The 20,103-nt window shown below is 40.5% G+C and overlaps 2 protein-coding genes across 5 annotated transcripts; one reads left to right on the plus strand and one right to left on the minus strand.

Moving 5' to 3' along the window:
* Positions 1 to 99: 99 nt before the first annotated feature.
* On the minus strand, positions 100 to 6,543 carry rrp8 (ribosomal RNA processing 8). Of its 2 annotated transcripts, none has more exons than XM_035622299.2 (8): positions 6,413 to 6,543; positions 4,677 to 4,785; positions 3,666 to 3,927; positions 2,714 to 3,557; positions 1,590 to 1,719; positions 1,384 to 1,490; positions 1,203 to 1,299; positions 100 to 539 (listed from the first exon to the last, which is right to left on the minus strand). In XM_035622299.2, exons 2-8 carry the CDS (start codon positions 4,770 to 4,772, stop codon positions 426 to 428), a joined length of 1,650 nt encoding a protein of 549 aa, XP_035478192.1. In that variant the 5' UTR covers positions 4,773 to 4,785; positions 6,413 to 6,543; the 3' UTR covers positions 100 to 425. The 2 variants fall into 2 exon arrangements, with proteins under 2 accessions (XP_035478192.1, XP_035478191.1); XM_035622298.2 differs by lacking the exon at positions 6,413 to 6,543 and adding an exon at positions 4,903 to 5,064.
* LOC118299001 (integrin-linked protein kinase) lies at positions 6,090 to 19,459 on the plus strand. 3 transcript variants are annotated; one of them, XM_035622300.1, is made up of 13 exons: positions 6,090 to 6,240; positions 7,904 to 8,144; positions 13,748 to 13,913; positions 14,562 to 14,657; positions 14,750 to 14,846; positions 14,966 to 15,049; positions 15,458 to 15,543; positions 15,662 to 15,771; positions 16,011 to 16,138; positions 16,347 to 16,468; positions 16,590 to 16,689; positions 17,639 to 17,769; positions 17,913 to 19,459. In XM_035622300.1, the coding sequence occupies exons 2-13, from the start codon at positions 8,056 to 8,058 to the stop codon at positions 18,060 to 18,062; spliced, it is 1,359 nt and encodes a 452-aa protein (XP_035478193.1). In that variant the 5' UTR covers positions 6,090 to 6,240; positions 7,904 to 8,055; the 3' UTR covers positions 18,063 to 19,459. The 3 variants fall into 3 exon arrangements, with proteins under 3 accessions (XP_035478193.1, XP_035478194.1, XP_035478195.1); XM_035622301.2 differs by lacking the exon at positions 6,090 to 6,240 and adding an exon at positions 6,487 to 6,622; XM_035622302.2 differs by lacking the exon at positions 6,090 to 6,240 and adding an exon at positions 7,672 to 7,783.
* The last annotated feature ends 644 nt before the right edge of the window (positions 19,460 to 20,103 follow it).

Below are 20,103 nucleotides of genomic sequence, written 5' to 3' on the forward strand. Positions count from 1 at the left end.
GCACATAATTCACTTTGCTATTTCTGCATTAAAAAGAGTACATGTGCTCCAAAAATTGTTCAATATATCACAGCAGAGATTAATTAAAAAGAAAAAACATATTTCCAAGGTTTGTTTTTAATCATATAACATCCTTACAGGGAGGGAGAGGGAATTCAACCTGAGCAGTTTCTGCTCAGAAAGGGAACCTGGTGGCTCATAACCACAGACAATTGTAATTCAATTCAATTCTCATCTCATTCAATTATGTATTTAAACCATGTGTATATGATGCACACAATTCAACTATCTTGAAGACTGAGAAAACATGTATCATCGGAATAAGACACTTTTAAATAAGTGTTAAACTTTGCGCTGCATTCAAAAAAGAGAATAACAAATATGTGGGGAAAACATTTATGCTTTCATGAAGTTCAACAACTTCCTCATCTTTTCTTGTATAAACAAGCCTTCAACTGAAGTCCAAATTTCTTAACGTTCTCTGGAGCATCTCCTGCCTTCACAAATTCAAAGGAGTGGAAATGAGTATTCTCAGTATCCTGGAGAGAAAAAGAGAGAAAACACAAATCATTCTTTAGATGCGATCACTCATTGGGTGGATGTAAAATACAACCAGTCAAGTTTTTTTTATTAAATCCCATTATTCCAGTTTTCTTAAGAGGTAAATGTTCAGACTTAAACATTTTGAATGAACTGGACAGAAGGTGAAAGCAAAATCAATTTCTGTATCACATTTTTCATTGTAGAAAGAACGTCATGTGTGTGTTCGGCCATTTACATGATTTTCATCTACCTTAGTATCTTTGTTGTCAACTATAAACCAGTTTACTGAGTATTCTGCTCTACCTGAGGTTTCCTGCCTCCAGCACCACAACCACGTTATAAATCATGAAAGATGCATCTGCCAACTACTGACTCCCATTTGAGCAAACAGACTTCTTTAAATGAAAAGGGAAATATGATTACCTGCACTCACAGTAAATATTGTTGTGTATGTTTTGTACGATTAAATGAGATTGGACAGATGGAAACAAGCATGTAAATGTGCAAATATCCCTATCCCAATCTGGGTTCTCATTACTGGAGGATGATCTTATTTTCATTTATAAGAGCTGTGAGGATGCATGTGCCAACTTGGCTGATATTCAAACAACAGTGCACGAGGGAATGCAGACAAATAAGAAGCTTCCTCTGACCCTCACCTTGGAAACTATCTTGAATCCAAGATTTGCCAGAGCAGTGACGAAGCTCCGCACGTTGTCGAACCTGCTGGCCACTTCTGCTATTTTAAGCACACCCCTGCAATAAATGTGTATAAAAGTTAAGACAGACGTATAAACTAAGCATGCATATTCTGAATCAACATTTAAAACATGTTTTTACCTCATCTTTAAGACTCGATTGGCCTCTGCTAAAAAATCTGCCAGGTTGGTCCCCATGAGCGAAAGGCAGAACACGGCGATGTCCACTGAGCTCTTACCGAGCGGCACCTGCTCAGGCACAATACCACTTATTTTACAACAATCACAGAGGAAATGTACATTGATTAGCAAACATAAAAAGAAAAAAAATAGAAAGCCCACACTCACATTGGCCATGTCACAGACTGTAACAAGCTCGCAGGTCGCGGCCAGGTCGAAGCTGTGCACTTTGTTCTTCACACTGCGCGCTATTTTACAGTCACCGCAGCCAAAGTCTGCGACCACGAGCGAGGGCGGTCTGAAATAAAAGATAAATGTGTTTGAGATCATTGGAAGTAAAACTGACGAGAATATTTCAACAAATTCAAGTTACAACTTAGGTGAAGTTCACAACTGCGAGGGGCATTGCTCAGCCTTGGCGGAGGTCTGCACACTGGTTGCTTTCGTATTATATGGTATGAAATCAATGCACAGCTGTAAATTCAGTACATCTGGTGAATCAAATGAATCACCATATTCATCCTTTGTGGAAATGCGCAGATGTTTGGCTGAGGTGATCCTGAATCTTCTGGGTTGTGCAATTACAGATTTTCTTCTTTTGAGATACAACACGCAGATTCTTCATTCACAGTCAACATTCTTACTTTTGCTGTGATGAATGTTGATCAACGCTGTTTTGAGTCATGACTCTATAATCACACACCGAATTTAACTGAGAATTGAACGTGACTAGTAATTTATTGTGTGGCTGAATTCTGATGTAAGATCAGACATGTGTTTAACATTTTCCAAGTTAAATTGTGACTGGATAGTGTTTATAGAACTTTTCTAGACTGAACGACCACACACACACATCTTGTATAATATGCAGAACTTTTCTGTCACTTTCACACTGACGACAGCAATTTGGCATGAAAAGGAAACTTAGAAATGCGTACTGCAGGAGCCAGGGGATCGAACCAGCGACCATCTGATTAGTGGCAGCCCCGTCTATCGCCTGAGCCACAGTCGCAGTTGTGTTCAGTTATTTTAGACACGAAGTTAGGATTTGTGACGTCGTACAACCTGATCTCACTGTCGTCTTCTTCATGGAGCATGAAGTTGGACAAAGTGTTTCTAAGTGAACTACGTGTTAGACTTTGATTTCAAGTCGTCTGGGTTGTTCTCATTATCCGGTAACCAACGTTTTACTGAGGTCGTGTGAGGAAGCCTGATCCAGTTACAGCGACTAAAGAAGACCACAAGCGTATGTTTGAAAGCTCTGGACTGAAGCGATGATGAAGATAGCTCACTTTTGCTGAATGTAAGAGATGATGGCATCCACTGGATTGGCGGGCCACCTCTGAACCTGTGCGGTGTATCCTCTGTGGTAGATCCAGAAGGCTTGTGGATCCTGTTTGAACATGCGGGTCGCCTCGCCACTAGACGTGCTGTACAAAACTTCGTTGATGTAGCGGAAACGAGCCGATTCCAACCGCTGCTCCATGCGGGACCTGAGGGAGGAGGAGCGGTCCAGCCTCACCTCCTCTTCTGGCACCGCCGGCACGTCTTTCTGCTCTGCCGGACTCTCGTGTTTGACCGTTTCCTTGCACTGGAGCATTTTCCTCAGCTTCTCTCTCTTCAGACTCTGTTCTCTGCTCAGCTCAGGTTTCGGTCTCTTCGTGGGTAACTGCTGCTGATCATCTGCGATCATAGCATGTTCACAGCCCCCTTTTGTTTTGCTCTCTTTTTCAATGAGCTGCTTTTCCTCTTCCACTGTTCGTATTTCTGATGCACAGGATATGTTGGTGTCCTCTACAGTGCTTTTCCTTTTCTGTGGTTTACGTTGTGTCTCCGTTCTCTTTTTCGGGGCTGCTGTCTGAGTGCTTCTCTTGCCGTTCTTGTAGCTGTACGAATCTGTTTTTCCATCTTCCTTTGGTTTAGGTTTTTCTGCAGCTTCCGTTTCATTCTCTTCCTCCTCAGGCTTATTCTGTCGGTATTTGTTTTTACATTTCCTCTTGTTCTTCATTTTGTTTTTCCATTGTTGTCTACTCAGCCCCTCCGTGTTCTCCGGTTCGTTTATGTTTGTCTCTGCAGATTTAGTAATTTCTTTATCCTTTGTGTCGTCTGCAGACATGATTTTTACCTTCGGGGCCCCTTGAGGAGGAAAAAAAACAGAATATAAAATTGCACATTGACATTGTTATGTTTCTCTAAAATGTGCTCTACATGATAATACAAGACTACAATCAGTTCATTACTCACCAACTTTGTTGTCTTTGTTTCTCTTTTTTGGTGCTGGTTTCTCCACCTCGACACTCTGATCCAAGTCTCCATTCTCTTGCTGCTCCTCTGACGTATTTGCATGTCTTCTCTTTTTCCTTCTCTTCTTCTTTCTCTTGGTAGGTGATGGAGCTGTTTGTGTCTCACTGTCACTGTCCTGCTGGTGGTCGTCGTTCTTCCACTCTGGTATTGATCCCAGTGTTTGCAGAGTCCGCAGCAGACTCTTTTTACCAACAACCTTGGACTGATGGGGGGGAATATAAGCAGTTTTAGTATTAGTCTTCTGAAAACTCAATGTGCAGGGTAATGCTGGGCTGGGTAATAGAGAAAAACATTTATGTATATATTTAAGATATAGCGAAGTGAGTCCAATATTGATACAGTGCCACGCTTTGCAAAGCTTTGTGGTTATGGTGCCAAATTTGCTCAGAAAAGCAGCTTAGGACAGTTTTAGATTTTTAGTGTCAAAAGTTTTATATTCTTTGTTAATTTGTATATCAATTGTTTTGTATTATTCTATGTAACTGCGGCATATGAAATCATTACATGTTAATCAAAACAGGCAGATCAGAAACCAGTTAATCAGAATCAAGATTATAAAATACTGTTGGAAGGTAAAACATTATTCTGGAGACTCACTAACTGCTTCGTATTGTGATTTTAGACAACTTTGGGTCAGAGCTGAATCTGTTAGTCAATCAACTGATGAAAGCAACACAAAAACAGTCATCAAGTGATCAGTTATTTGATTTCAAGCAAAAACATTTGAATAATGCCAAATATCATCTGGTTCCAGCATCTCAAATAAGATCATTTGATGCTTTTCTTTGTCATATATGAAGACGTCACCTTTGGCTCTGCCAATTGGGAAGGGCATCAACAATTGATTGGTTGATAGAGAATATAGTCGCTTGTAAATATGAGTGACAATTTTACACAGCATGAATATAAATGCTCACGTTTGGCAGGAAAACACGGCGGGCTGTATGTTACCTGGACATTTGTGCTGTTCTGTGTGTCTTTGCAAACAGGTTCACTCGGGATCTGAGCGTCTTGTTCGTCACTCCAGTCTTCATCTTCATTAAACATGTTTGCCCGAGGACTGTAAGAGACACACACACATCTGTGAATCACTGCTGGGATCAGAAAACCCTGCCTCTGTCTCCACTATTCTACTATCAACACGTTCTCTCTGCTGACTCGGTCACTCGCCACTTACCTGTTCGCTCGTCAAACAGCTGGTTGTGTCGACGTCGACCCTCGCACACAAACCTTTTATTTGATAAACGTGTATTTACATCCGATAGCTGCGATCAGTTCTTGTCAAAAGCGAAGCCACGTTGTGTCTCTCGTGCGCGAAGGAAGCAAAACAGAAGTTCAGGCGCGATTGGATGACGCAGGCAGCCCCAGAGGATTATGGGAAATGCTGTTTTTCGTAGTGAAGCCGGCTACAACTGACGGACCTAAATGTTCTTTTGTTTATATTGTAACAAATCATCACCACCATCATCATCATCATCATCATCATCATCATCAATTCAGTATTATTGTCGGTTAATCACGAAATATTTGGTTGTCTGAAGTGTTCATAATTTACCTATTTGGGAATGAATCAATGAATGAATGAATGAATCAATCAATCAATCAATCAATCAATTGAGTGCTCAGAACTTAAATTAATGAATTAAAAATGTATCAAACAAATACATTTCTACGGAAGCCGAGAACGGCCGTGCCTGCAATTATTTTTTCAGTGCCGTTATCTCGAGATAACGAGTTATTATCTCATTATAACGAGTTATTATCTCGTTATCTCGGGATAACAACGATTTTGCTGTCTCGTGATAACGAGATATTATCTCGTTACGTTATTATTAAAAAAATTGCAAGCACAGCCACAGACATTTCCAAGAAAAACAATCCAAATCAATATTTGCTAAAATAGCTATTGATATGTTTAAATTCTATCCCTCTAACTCACGTTAAGCATTATATCATAAACTTATTTGTATCTTTACACAGTAGTATATACTGTGTAAACATACAAAGGTACAAGGTTTGATAAACCTACAATTTAAAAAAACATTTTTTGTTTGTTTTTCAAACCTGTATATTCCTGTTACAGTTATCTATATAACAGGAATGACAAATACATCTATATTAAAAATAGAAGAAATAAAAATAAGATAAAAATAATACCAGTTGCGGGAGACTTCTCCCAAAAATCAAGGAATGAATACTGTTCGGGGGGCAATGTGAAATTGCTTGTGAACAAAAGATTCGGACCTGGTTCTTATACTGATTAAATCTATTTAGACCCATTTAGAAATGAAATACATAAACATGTTAAATGCTAAATAAACCTGACCCGAGGCGGTGAATATTTGGACCTCCTGCAGTTCTCCGTGCGGCCTGTAGGGGTCAGGACGCTCTCTCGAGTACGTACCGTACGGCGGCGGTGAGGGTGTGGACGTCCCCCCAGCACTCAGATAACATAACCCCGCTAATAACTTCTGCTCTCCAACTGCGTTACATTGGAACACACGAGGCCTATCTGGTGAGTCCACCGCCTGTTGTATGTGTTTAGTTTGACCTGCTGAAACGTCGACTTTGAGGGGCCGTTGGGGATTATTGTCGGCGTCAAGGGAGAGAGAGAGAGAGAGGGAGAGAGACACACACACACAGTCGGCGGCGTCACATTAGTTGTTAGCTTGTTAGCAAACACCGACCTCCGGCTCCGCGAGTCAACCGGAGGAGGCTGGTTGAGTCCGAGTCGCGTCTGTTCGAGCCGCTGCACTCGAAGCTCCGCCGCGGTGCTCGCTGTGAGCTGAAGGGACAACCAGCTCCCTGGAAGGAGCCGCTGCCCTGCGTTAGCCCGGGTAGCAGTGATGCTAGTAGTCGGGCTGCAGCTCTGGATGAGCTCATCACTGCGAGTCCAGGTTGTCACGTCGTGTTTCTAATGAACTGCACGAGCAATGAATGAAAACCACAAGCCTGCCTCAGAGCATGTGCGTTCTGTGTAAAGTGCGGGTGCTCGACATTGGATCAGACACCATACACATATTGCATTCGAGTTTTGGCTTTTATTCAAACACTATCTTTTTCAAGTGTACTCTTCATGTGTGAGGGTTTGTAATCACAAGTCTAAATTGTAAGTAGTCTTGTTTGTGTCTTATTTGTTAACGCTGTCATCTTCTACTGTTGCATTCAGGAAGGACTTGCAGTTATGTTTTGTTTCTTTTCATGTAGTCAACAAATCACTTCCTGGTAGTTCTTGCTGTGAGAGATATGAAGGGTGGAAGTGTGTTATTGTGATCTTGTTCTACACTTTGAGGATCGAATCAGGAATTCACGTCACCATATCATCTCCCTTCAGTTAATCTCTTGGTTCTTTATCCTTTGGTCTATGAAAGGTCAGAAAATATGTCGAAAAATAGGCCTATCAGAGTTTATGAAAGCTCAAGTTGACATCTTCAAATAGCTTACTTTGTCCGTACATTTGTTCAAAACCTAAATATGAATATGGTGAAAAGCAGTAAATCCTCAGAACTAAGAAGCTGGAACTGGTTATTAGTTATAGTGATTTATGTTGTTGCTTCATAAATGCCTTGAATAACTTGACAGAGAATTATAATTACAGGTACGTGTGCTAATGATAAACAAGGCAATTAATCAAAACAATTGTTGTTTCAGCACAAATTCAAATTGTAAGGAAGCACAGGGATGAACCACATCAGACTGGGTAAAAATATGTATCTGTGCTGGTGTGCAGGCCAGGGTGCTCGTCACGGCCGAGTGTTGTGAGTCACAATGATGTAATCTGCATACCCACCCAGTATTACTCAGATGGATAGGATTACTCAATAAGAGCTTTCTTGGTTGCTTGGCTTTTCTCTTTTTAGGTTTGAACAAGGCGATCAAATGTGAAAGGATATACACTGATCAGCCACAACATTTTAAACAGTTAACCAGTTTAAATGTTGAGGCTGATCAGTGTATATCCTTTCACATTTGATCGCCTTGTTCAAACCTAAAAAGAGAAAAGCCAAGCAACCAAGAAAGCTCTTATTGAGTAATCCTATCCATCTGAGTAATACTGGGTGGGTATGCAGATTACATCATTGTGACTCACAACACTCGGCTTTTTTGCAGCCAGGCTTACCTGGCTGCAAAAGTGGTAAAAATTTTAACAGCAACTTTTTGTTCTTCTCTTTTTTCAGGGTCGAGTACTCTGATTGTGTCCCTCACTGTCCCAGATGAGGGACTGATGCTGGCCAGGACCCTCCTGAACCCTTCGGGCCGCCTCTCTCAACTGTTTAGTTCTGCATTTACTCCCACGGGTGCACGCTAGGAGAAGATCACCCCAGCCAAAATGGACGACATCTTTACGCAGTGCCGGGAAGGCAATGCAGTAGCAGTTCGCTTGTGGTTGGACAATACAGAGAATGACCTCAACCAAGGGTGAGCCAAGGTTTTATTCATTTATCTATTTTTTTGACAGTGGGATGTTAATGTTTCCAGAATTGACAGGATGTGTTTACAAATATGGCTTATGGCTAAAATAACTTGTATCCTCTTTACCAAAATATCTGTACTGACTGAAGAATCTTCTGAAAGATTTTTCTACAGCCCTTTTCAGTCTTCATTTTTTAGCCAAAGCACTGTTGTACATTACTGCATCTGACTTGACATCACATGAATTTGAGATGCTGATTGATGATATGAATCAGAACATCAGTTATCAGTTTCACTACAGTGTCACTGTTGCTCTGTGCAGCCCGAGAGTCCGTCTTTTCAGTCCCCAAGGAGATTTTGGCCTAAGATTGAACCCATTTCCTTGTGGGTCCATGTTTATGCAACTGGAGGAATTCAAACGCATGATGTTGGACAGGAAACATGCAGTGATGGTAGAGTTAGTCGCGCTTGCAGTTGAAGACTGAATATATATATATATATACACATACATACATATACAGTATATAAATGGGGATTAAGGTGCTGGGAATACTAAAGGGCTTCTGTAAGAGTCAACATGTTTAACTCAAAATATTTGTCTGATAGTTTCAGATGATCAGTTATTCTTGAGCTGCTTCTGTACCCTCAGCTGACTCTGCGAAGAAAAATTTGGCAGAGTTCAGCAGTCAAGTCCTGATGACCACCCAGAAAGCTTGTCTTTTGGATTTATCCCGACTTAGACAACCAGTATTTGTTTTCAAAGCAAGCAAAGACGGAAATACTGAATCTATCATGATGACTGTGTACCTCAGAGACCCTCTCTTTTTTAAATTTTAGTACATTTATGGTTAGAAGGAAGGTTGAGCACATAAAAAGCTGGTTGATGTATTCGTTGTCAAATTGCTGACATTTCAAAGAGCCTGGCAATACACTACTTTATTCTCTTGATTATTGTTGAAAGAAGTTTAAATGCAGAGTAATGGATCTAACATACTTAAGGACAGGATGTGACAGCATAGCATTGTTTTTGATGCGTTCTGAATCACACATGTCTTCAGGTACATTGTAATTTTTCATGACATTATATTACATTCATTTAGCAGACGCTTTTGTCCAAAGCCACTTACAATAAGTGCAATCAACCATGAGGATATTACCCAAAAAGTCCAAGAATCACGCGACTTGAAGTGCTCCATTTTAGAAATGTTGTTGGAATCAATCAAGGACTAAGGTGGAGTCTGAGAATGTGGGTTTTCGGTCTGCAACGGAAAATTCCTTCATCACGAATCTGATGTGTGAATTAAGTGTTCCCTTAATTTTTTGAACAGTATACTGTATATTTTTCTTGCCAGGGTTTCATAATGATACGAAAAATGTTCACACAACATAAAAGGTCTGTAACTTAGCCGTTGCATAGCTCCTTGTCCCACACTGAACATATTCAGTAATATTCCTACCATGTTTAGTGGAAATGAGTTCATACCTTTTTATCTTTTGTTTTTTAGCCTCTCACGCATTTGAAACTCACCAATTTGAGATATTCTTTAAACCTTTTTAATATCTGTATTGACATCTTGTTTGCTCTGTTTTTCATTTGTTTGTTTTAATACACTCTGTGTAATTACATTAAGCCAGTGTGGGCACTGCATCCCCTCTTGTGACTTGCCCATTAGCTGATAACATGTCAAGTTCCGTCTTCTGGTTGATATATCTCACCAGTGGTTGAAGCACACTTATTCTTGCCCTTTAACTTCTCTACAGATCCCCTTAATATGTTTCAGTAAAGTCCCAGTGTATTCCGGCCTGTCAGATCTTCAGGAGAATATTTTCTGTCCTGCTGGATGACTGTGTGTTTACACTGATGTAACTCCCAGACAAATAGTAGTAGTGGAATGCTGAATCTCCTTACAAGGAATAACACACATGCCTTAAGGGAACCATTTACCACCTACCAAAAGAGAGAGGCGAGATTTTTTTTTTTCTAAAGAGGAATGCACAGTTAGCCATGGCACAGCACATCACCTCCCCCTCCTCCACTGATGTGTTGCTGCTAGTCGTCTCCAGGCGGTATTAGATAGCTTCGCTCATTTCCCCTCAACAATTCCCTCAAAGTTCACAAGAGAAAATTGCAAAAGTTCAAATTGTCCCCAAATGTTCAGAGTGTATTTATCGTCTCTGGTCTTCTCTGAATGTTAGCGATGTCAAAGATATTGTCTATAGTCTAAGCTGTTGTCATGCTATACGTTATCAGACCACTGAAGCAGCTATCAACAGTAAGGATTATTACATTTTCACATTTGTCCTTGGATAATATATGCAGACCCTGTGCATCCCTCTGGGCTATAGTAGAGGAAGATGTTATCGTTATACTGGTGTGTGCTATAAATTAAGATTTGCTCATTTACTGTATTAATCTATGATTTGTCGAGCAGTTCCATTAAGTTGACCTGAGAAAAGAAACCTTACAGAAGTTAGTCAATGTAAAAACATTGTTCCTTCAACCTTTTTAACGACCGCAAAAGTGACTAAAAGTGACTTCTCACATACAAAGTCTGAGGGAACTTGATTATTCTATTAGTCTAGATTTTCTTTTCATTCCTTCAATGTTTCATTAACTTTCATTCAGGCTTGTTATGTGACCTGGTGGGGATGTCGGGCCAGAGACATACAGGGTGCAGACATGGGCGCTTCCTCAGGCTTTTCCGTCTGCTAAACTGAGCTCTGTTGGCAGGTGGAAGTGCCTGAAATAAATTACCACAGCCAGAGTGGAGGGGGTGAGTGGGAGAAAACCCTGGCACTCATGTGCCTTTGGGTTCTATGGATGAAGCTGGCTTAAAGGGAAAATCTATCCTATAAAAAAGTATCCCTGAATAGAAATGCACACCTCACTTGCTGTTGCCACAAAGACACTTAAGCAGTTTAAGGTGGATTGTTGGTGGTTTAGAAAAAATATCCATCTCTCAATTAGAAGCTGAAATGAATTACAAGATGTGAAAAATCCCCATTAACTTGTTTGCTTGCTATTTAACTGAATGTTAAATATATAAGTGGGCTCTGAGAATTATTGTAATCAGTCATTTGCTGTGACAGCAGAGTGCTCCTGCAAAACCAATAAGCAAAATGTAATTAAATTAGGCTAACTTATTTTATTTTTTTTCAGAGCATGAAACTAGTATAGTCTAATTTGTCCCGCCACAGTTTCATGAAGAATGCGGAAAAAGATTGACATTGCTCACAATAACATAAAAGATGTCTAATGGAATGTTTTCGCTCCCTCTCTCGCTCACAAACACTTTGACAATGGATGCGTCTGTCACAGTTGGACTGGTCATCGTAAATCCTGCTGCATCTGTGGTCCTTCAGAAAATCCATTAAGCTTTTGCCATCATTGGCAGGAAGGCACAACTCTGCATTATACTGGTAGTGTACGCATTCGCTGTGCATTTTCCCACGACACACATGGACACCAGACCTCTCTGTGTACCTGTCATTAGGGCTGTGTTAGGACTGGACTCACAAATATCATACAGATAAGATGGATGATATTTTTGTTAATATATGCATCCTTGACTCTAAAAAATACAACCATTAAGTGAGTCATAAATCCTCTTCCTCCTCCAAACACATTTAAACTCGACACAGACAACCCATAAAATCACGGGGGAGAGCCTGTAGGGAGTTTTTGTTTCATAAGCTTTGGCTAATTAGCTTTTAGGATTTGGCCTTTTGGTCTGAGAGGAAATTGCCACTGGGAGCAGATCTGGTGCGACTGCAGCAGGTCCCCCAGATGCACAAATAACTGTGTGTTGTGGGACTGAGGGGCTCTGTGGGGCTCTCGGTGCTGTTTGGAGCCGAGCTGTGCAGGATGTGTGAATACAAGCCAGTGAATTGATGGTGGGGGGGCAGAGGGTTCAAATTCCTGAAGATTCATAATACTCCCTCAGTTCACTGATTGTATTATTATGCTGTTGCCCACTCATAATTTCAGGAAAAGTACATGATTTTTAGTGACAGAAGGGTTGTGCAGTGCCTGGGCAGAAATAGTGAAGGACACTGGGAGTATGAAAGTATAGTGATATATATTACCAGCGCAGTCCAGCTGTTTTAGTGAATTTAAGAGGGAGCGGATGGAGTTGAACGTGAAGACGGGGGAGTGCAGGGACTTGGAGAGGAAATTTTGTATGAGAGGAAAAGGCGACCGCGGCCAGGGAGGGAGGGCAGATGACACACAATCACACAGCAGCTGGAGTGTCTGCATGTGCAGCGCTGCTGAAGGAAGTCTCTGTGGTCCTTATAAGGACAGTAATGCCCTGTCTACTGTTTCTTCCTGTTCTTTTTTTAAAGCCTTTTCCTGATTGACACTCTGTCACTCTGTCTGTCTTTATCTTGTTTATTCTGAGGATGTTCAACATTTTTCACTCGGTCATGTACTGAAGGCCGCTGTCTCACATGTGTCAATGCCAGTGTCACTGAGACAAAGAGGGATGGTGAGTGCCAGAGGGGGCCTGCTAGCTGTTGGCTCACCGTGAGTTGCATCAACTTCCTTTTTTAGAGGGAGAAAATGAAGTACAAATTAAATTCTTCATGATTCGCTCTCACAGCTCAGCAAGGAAGCAGCAGCACCATTTAATTGCCTGAAACAAGTTAATTTTGTTGTTTCAGATAAAAAAACTGAGTGTCCAGTTTATTTGGTCCAACCTGCTACAAACTAATGGAATCGGATATAACAGCGCTACAGTAAAATCCATCGTCATAAAGGTCCTAATATTCAGTTGAGGCGTTGAATCAACTTAATTATGATTTTGACGGTTGTAGTTTACAGTGCTGCTGTATTGTTTTGCATTGCATTACACCAATATGTGTTACTTATACTTATTATATGATTATTGATATTAATGGCATGGACAAAGTACTAGAAACTCTGCTCAGTATAACATGGCATAATTCAACAGCAGAATAACTCTTACTGCTGTTGTATCAGACTGTATTAGTTTTAGATAGGTGTACCTAATACACTGGTAATTGCGTGTATTTTTGTCATATGATCTTCTTAAAAGCTTGTACCCTGTATACTACACTTAAGGGCCATAATTCAACAGCTAATTGACTAGATATACATAGTTGGATGAGAAGTTTGGACAACCCCTCCACTTGTGAAACACTCAGAACTTCATTGAGGGGTTACTTGACTTGTTGGGACTTGTAAGGCAGGTCAAGAATTGTTAATTGGAAATGTCAGCTGATGACAGAGCTGATGAGTTCACTGATGTCTACAAAGCTGGGAGGCTTTTAAAGGGATTTCAAAAATGCTTCCTACATGTTACTTCCACTGTCTGAAATCTAATGAAAAATGGCAGTTAATTGGAACTGTTTAATGCAAGACCACTTTCAGCTAAAACCTTCTTATGTGACTGCAATGGACTTGCAGTGGTGCACTGTTTGCAGAGTAAAACTCCATGTGGAAAATGAAAGGGTTAAGTTTCTTCTATAGTTTTATAGCCGTATTTGGTAACCTTTCCATCCGTTTGTTCTCCAGTTATTGTAAGTCCTTGCTGTGCTGGAGGTTTTTGTGCAGCCTGCGCTCAATATGAATGCTCCTCTCGTTATAGAGATGACCACGGCTTCAGCCCTCTCCACTGGGCATGCAGGGAAGGCCGCTCCAGCGTGGTGGACATGCTCATCATGAGAGGAGCTCGCATTAACGTCATGAACCGTGGAGACGACACGCCTCTTCACCTGGCCTCCAGCCACGGGCATCGAGAAATAGTGGGAAAGGTGAGGTTTATGTAAACACTGCGGCATCACTTCCTGCTTGTTTTATTCTTCCTGTTTTTGATGATTGACCCAATAAAAGCTGCCTCCCTGTCATGGTCTATTTCCTGAAATGCCATGTGAGCCAAACTAATTTTTGTTTGAATACATTTTATATTGTTCTGTTGATGTTAGAAACGTTTCTGTGAGAAATCTTAAATTGATGCTAGCATTTTGAAACTGACACTAATCCCCCCATCATAAAATGTTGATTTAGCTCTTGGTTGTCAATTTAATGTAGTAAATACATTTTGTAAAGCAGCTGTAGTTGGTAAGATGGAGAAACACAAAGTGACCTGTCTATGATTGTATTTATTATAAGGGATTAACAGTAGTCGATGAAAGAAATCTGAAGATAATCTGTACGTCAGTACTGTACACGGTACTGTTGTCATAATGTGAGGCTCTGCTGCAGTGTCTGATTTAGAATAGCTGCCAGGCAGCTATTGAGTTTAATATTAGTCGTGTCTCAATACCTCTGGTATGTGTCCACAGGCAAGACATACTTCCACGATTTTTCTTGGCAGCATTAAAACTCATCCCTGTATACAGCCCAAACAAGATCTGACCGGCCTTGTTATGCGTATAATCATTGGTTTCTCTGTCACTTAGCTGATCCAGTGCAAAGCAGACACAAATGCAGCCAATGAACATGGGAACACTCCACTGCATTACGCCTGCTTCTGGGGCCAAGACCAAGTGGCTGAGGTTAGTGCGCCCCCTGGTGGTGGTACAGAAGAGGCTTATCTGCTCTGTCAAAAAAAAAAGGGTCTCTGAAACCACTGTTAACTCATTCTCAGGACCTGCTGACTAATGGGGCACAGGTGAGCATCTGTAACAAATATGGGGAAACGCCCCTGGACAAAGCCAAACCTCACCTACGTGAACTCCTTGGAGGTATCCCATGATTCCCATCTGCTCATTTCAGCTGATTATTCCTCCAGTTTCAGTATCAGGCATTCCTGTTCCTGTTTAATGGCTGTGTTAGAAATAAATCTTGTTTCTCAATCACCCAGAAAAGGCTGAGAAAATGGGACAGAACATGGCTAAAATTCCCTTCAAGGATTCATTCTGGAAAGGCACCACCAGAACTCGACCCCGTGAGTCTCACAGCTTTCCTGTCTAAATAGTGGCGTGAGGCTTAGTTTTTGTTCTAAAATGCATTGGAAACGATGACGCAGCCACCCGCATTCACTTCCTGATTGGCTCTTATCAGTCACTATTCGACGAACAGTGGTGAAGACAAAACGTTGTAAACACTTTAAGCTTTATAACTTTTTGTTATTGTTGTTTCTCATTCGTAGTATTTTTTGTAACTAAGTAACCGAGTGCTGAGTAGACAATCTGCATGCCCAGGGCATGTGATTGGTCACATGATATATATTTTCAGGTGTATTAGTATGGACTGGGATTAACGGAGAACATTTCTGTTAAATCGTCATTTTGAAACAAAAACCTAGTATTATGGTGCTTCAATTTTACACGTGTTTGTCTCCATCTTGTCTTAGGCAATGGCACTTTGAACAAACATGCAGGCGTTGACTACAAACAGCTTTCTCTTGTTGCTAAAATAAATGAGAACCAATCAGGAGAGGTAAGCCATATTCTTGTTTTCACTCTTTCATTGTGCTGAATATTCATGCAGAATTGCTGATGATCAGTTAAAAGTACATGTCATTCACTCCTCAATTTTCTCTATTTCATGTTTGTAGTTGTGGCAAGGGCGCTGGCAAGGGAATGAAATTGTTGTCAAGGTGCTAAAAGTTCGTGACTGGACCACAAGGAAAAGCAGAGACTTTAATGAGGAGTATCCCAAACTCAGGTTATTGTTTTAATCTTGTCTTTTATGAAAACCTCTATGTTCTGTGTGTCTGTGGTGGTCCCTCATTTGTCTGTTTGCATTGTGTTGAACCAAACTGTCTGTATTATTTCTTTTGGGGGGGTGTTGCATCTCACTCAAGTCAAGTTGTCTGTTTATGTCAAATCCTCTGTGGATTTTCCTCTTTTTTGTCTGTATGTTTGTCTCTCTCCCGTGTTTCCTCCCACTGGGCTCCATCCCAGGATATTTTCCCACCCGAATGTCCTACCCATGTTGGGAGCATGTCAGTCTCCTCCCGCCCCTCACCCCATCATCATCACACACTGGATGCCTTATGGCTCCCTCTACAACGTGCTGCATGAAGGCACCAGTGAGTACTTCTGTTTTGGTCACAAAGTCTGGACTTGTCACAAGTTTGGTGGTTTGCAGGGATTTGTGATTTATTGCATTTAAGCATTTGTCATTCACTGTTGCCATCCCTTTTCTGTGCAGCAGGAATTTGACTGTCTCGCTGTCATGTGATGAAAGATCCAAGTGGCTGAAACCTTTTATATTTTTGTTCCTCATCCTGCTGTCAGACTTTGTGGTGGACCAGACGCAGGCGGTGAAGTTTTCTCTGGACATAGCTTGTGGAATGGCTTTCTTACACACACTTGAACCCATGATCCCGCGTCATTATCTCAACAGCAAGAGTGTTATGGTAAGAAGAAGTTGTGATTTCAACATTGCTTTCTGGATCAGAATTTATCCATTGTATCGCCCCAGAAAATGTCTGTCACACTTTAAAGTGACGTCTCACTCAGTGTTCCTCGTTTCCACAGATAGATGAAGACATGACAGCCAGGATCAGCATGGCAGACGTCAAGTTCTCCTTCCAGTGTCCAGGCAGGATGTACTCGCCTGCATGGGTAGCCCCTGAGGGTAGGCATCACTCACACAGCACAGATCCAAAGTGACAGCAGAAGCCACACAAGCTCGAGCATGAATGATGGATCCAGGGTTCTCTGGACTGTCTCTGAGCCAAATGTAATCTACAGCAGATTTCCCCTAGAGATACAGTGAAATCCAAACAAGATGAAAACAAACTGCTTATAAAACATGAAAATAACAAGGAAGCTTTGTTACAGTGAGGTTTAAATTTTACAGAAGAGTGCATTGTGCGTCATGGCTGTGGCTCCATGAAATGAATGTAGACGAGATGTTGCCCTCAGTTACCATAGAAACAGCCTCCATACAGTGTAGGTATAGTGGGTAGTGAGCCGTGAAATTGAAGTGAGACTGTTGATATGGTACAAATGTATAAATCTGGTTTAGGTAAAGAATCGTAATAATCTTTTCTTTTTTAACCTTAAATGTAACAGATTGAAAGAGCAATGCGTGTTTAACAATCTAAATTATTGTCTTTCTCAATTAAGTCATACATGTAGTAAAAAAACGACATGTCCATCATGATTTATGTATTCATTTCTTTCTGTTTAAGGTAAATTGCTGTTGTATGGTTGCCATAGCAACATATAGCAGAAGACCCTGTACCCTGCAATGGTCTTCATGGCTACTAAGTGACAAGGAAGTGCATGCTATAAAGAAGTATAACAACAGCTAAGCACTCTTGCTGTCCACAGTTGTTGAGGACAAGCACAGAGAATTATATGACTTCATGAAGTGTTGTGTATTTTTTCATTGTAAGTGCAATATGTAAATTAATATTCATGATGATGCTTTGTGATGACCACCCATGCAGAACTGTGTTGTGTTGACTAAATACTCAGCTGTGCTTGAAAAGACATGCTTTTTGCAGAAAGCAGAAGGAGATGGGGTCTGTTGTGTGTTTTTCCATTGTAACCTTCTCTGTTTTCCCTGTGGTGCCCAGCCCTGCAGAAGAAGCCAGAAGACATCAACCGTAGGTCAGCAGACATGTGGAGCTTTGCTATCCTGCTGTGGGAGCTGGTGACCAGAGAGGTTCCCTATGCTGACCTATCCAACATGGAAATTGGCATGAAGGTTGGTAGAGCTATGCATTGACCAGCTTAACAGAAAAAAAGATCTGTGACTGTGTAATATTAACTTTTATTCAATTTCATTGATTCAGGAATACCTGTCTACAAATCTGACCGTATCTAATGTGTGTCTGATTTGAACTTCAGGTTGCCTTGGAGGGTTTGAGGCCCACCATCCCCCCCGGCATCTCTCCCCACATTTGCAAGCTCATGAAGATATGCATGAATGAAGACCCAGCTAAGAGGCCTAAGTTTGACATGATTGTGCCAATTCTGGAAAAAATGCAGGACAAGTGAAAAAAATCTCTCCTGCCAGCCTGTACCGAACCGATGAATTACTGGATATCTTCCCCCAGATATGACTCTGATATGGTGGTGTGGTGCTTACCAGTATTGCCTTAAACTCTTTTAGTCTAATGTTGCATTCAACGCCACTGTAGCTTGTGCTTCTGAGATGAATCCAGCAGCAATCACTTATTTTATATTGTTTTTGTTGTCCTTTTTTTTTCTTCAATGTGATATCAAGTTTTTACTAGTATCCTCAATTTTGTCACTGATCTGCTGATACTGTTTTCACAGGAGCTTTATATTGACTGTTCATCTTTTAAACTGTAATCATGTGGACTGAATATAATCTTATTTAAGCGACTGAATAACCTGTGGAGGTCAGCATGACTGTCTGCTGCAACGCTTCAGGGGATTTCAAGGCCTTATTTTTATCTGGACTTTTAAAAAGTCATCCTCTAAAGTAACTGCTCCCTTATAATAAAAGTTGAGAAATAACATATTAACCCAAAGCTTGTCTTGTTGGAAAAGGTTCATATTTGTTGTGTTTGCAACAAACTGTATGCAACTGGCCAAGCATGTCAGCTGTCTGAAGCCAAGCATTTAAATGTGAGATTAATGAGAAAATGTTTATGAATTAGGTGAAGTTGGTCCAGTAACAGGATTGTGCTACTAAGCTTGGCTGTGTCGTGATGTGTAGAGCTCGGCCTGTCTTGAACATTGGTCCCTGTCTGCATCCTGTACAACACTGGCCAGATGTCAGTGTTTATTATTGCAATTATGTCAGGAATATGCCTCCCAAGACTGCAGATTTTGTCATTAACGAGATTATTCAATCATACTATCGTGATCTAGTTATAAATTTTAACCAGTTTTATTATGATTTGAAGTCTGCTAGCTGTCCTAGCACAAAGTATCATCGGCCTAAAGATGTCCTGAAGGGTTGGCCCTCCCCTCAGGACGTATTTTCATGTCAAATACTTAGTGTAGTGTCATAACTAAATACTGCACCCAGACTGTAAATTACCCATGGAAATCGTAGGTACAGGTCTCCATTTGTTTTGTTGTCGAGCATGGGAACTGCCTTACCACCTCATTTTATGGCTACATCAGAAGCTACTGCCAACAGAAGTTGGCTGCCGCATTAAGGGCTGGTATTACCAGCTTGCAAACTGTTCTATTGTTTTTTCTCACTTGTTTTATTATTTTGGGCCGCTTGATTACTTCTGAATTTACACCAATCTCATATGGATTATTATATGCTCCATGTATTGTTTCTGTGCCTCCACCAGCTTGCCCGTTTGTGCCGAATCACAGGTTGAAGCCAAAATCAAGAATGACTTATACAAATGTATGTATTTATATATATATATAAGTATATTAAAAAGGAAAAGTATGTGAAGCTTGAATGTGAGAAAAAAATTATTTGGGGAGTGCTTTTTGATCTTGTGTTGACTCTTACAACTGTTAAATTAGCAACAGAGAGGGCATAAATGTTTCATAAGAAATGTCAAAGAATGTAAAATATTTGTGATATGAAATTGGTGATTCTGTAATCACTGAATAATGGCAGAATATAATAACGATAATAGTGGAATAATGAAGAAGCTCATTATGGCCTTAATTTCCCAAAGGGCTGAAAGTATGTAAAGTAATTTTATTTTTTTATAGATTTGAATATTTTAAATCTGCCGGTTTTCCTTATTCAAACACAAAGTTAATGAGTGAAGAGTTCAGTAAATTCTATTATTTGATTAAGAAGTAAATATTTCAAGACCGTTTATGACGTATTCGTCTAATCAGTGAAATTCAGTGTGTGATTAGTTTCCTACGTTGTATTTATTATACTATGAATTTAAGATACTCTATCACTGAAAGAATTCCAAGAACTAACTGTGGCAGCATTTATTTAATTTTTCCTTTGAAAATTGCTAATTACAATCAGTTCCACTTTTTGAAGAACACTTGGCACCGCTTTCTGATGGCCACACTTCACAAAAGCTTTGTGAATGGGAACTAATGGCCTTATTCAATGTTCATAAATAAGTCAACA

This window comes from Scophthalmus maximus, chromosome 11, assembly GCF_022379125.1.
Source record: "Scophthalmus maximus strain ysfricsl-2021 chromosome 11, ASM2237912v1, whole genome shotgun sequence".
NCBI lineage: Eukaryota > Metazoa > Chordata > Actinopteri > Pleuronectiformes > Scophthalmidae > Scophthalmus > Scophthalmus maximus.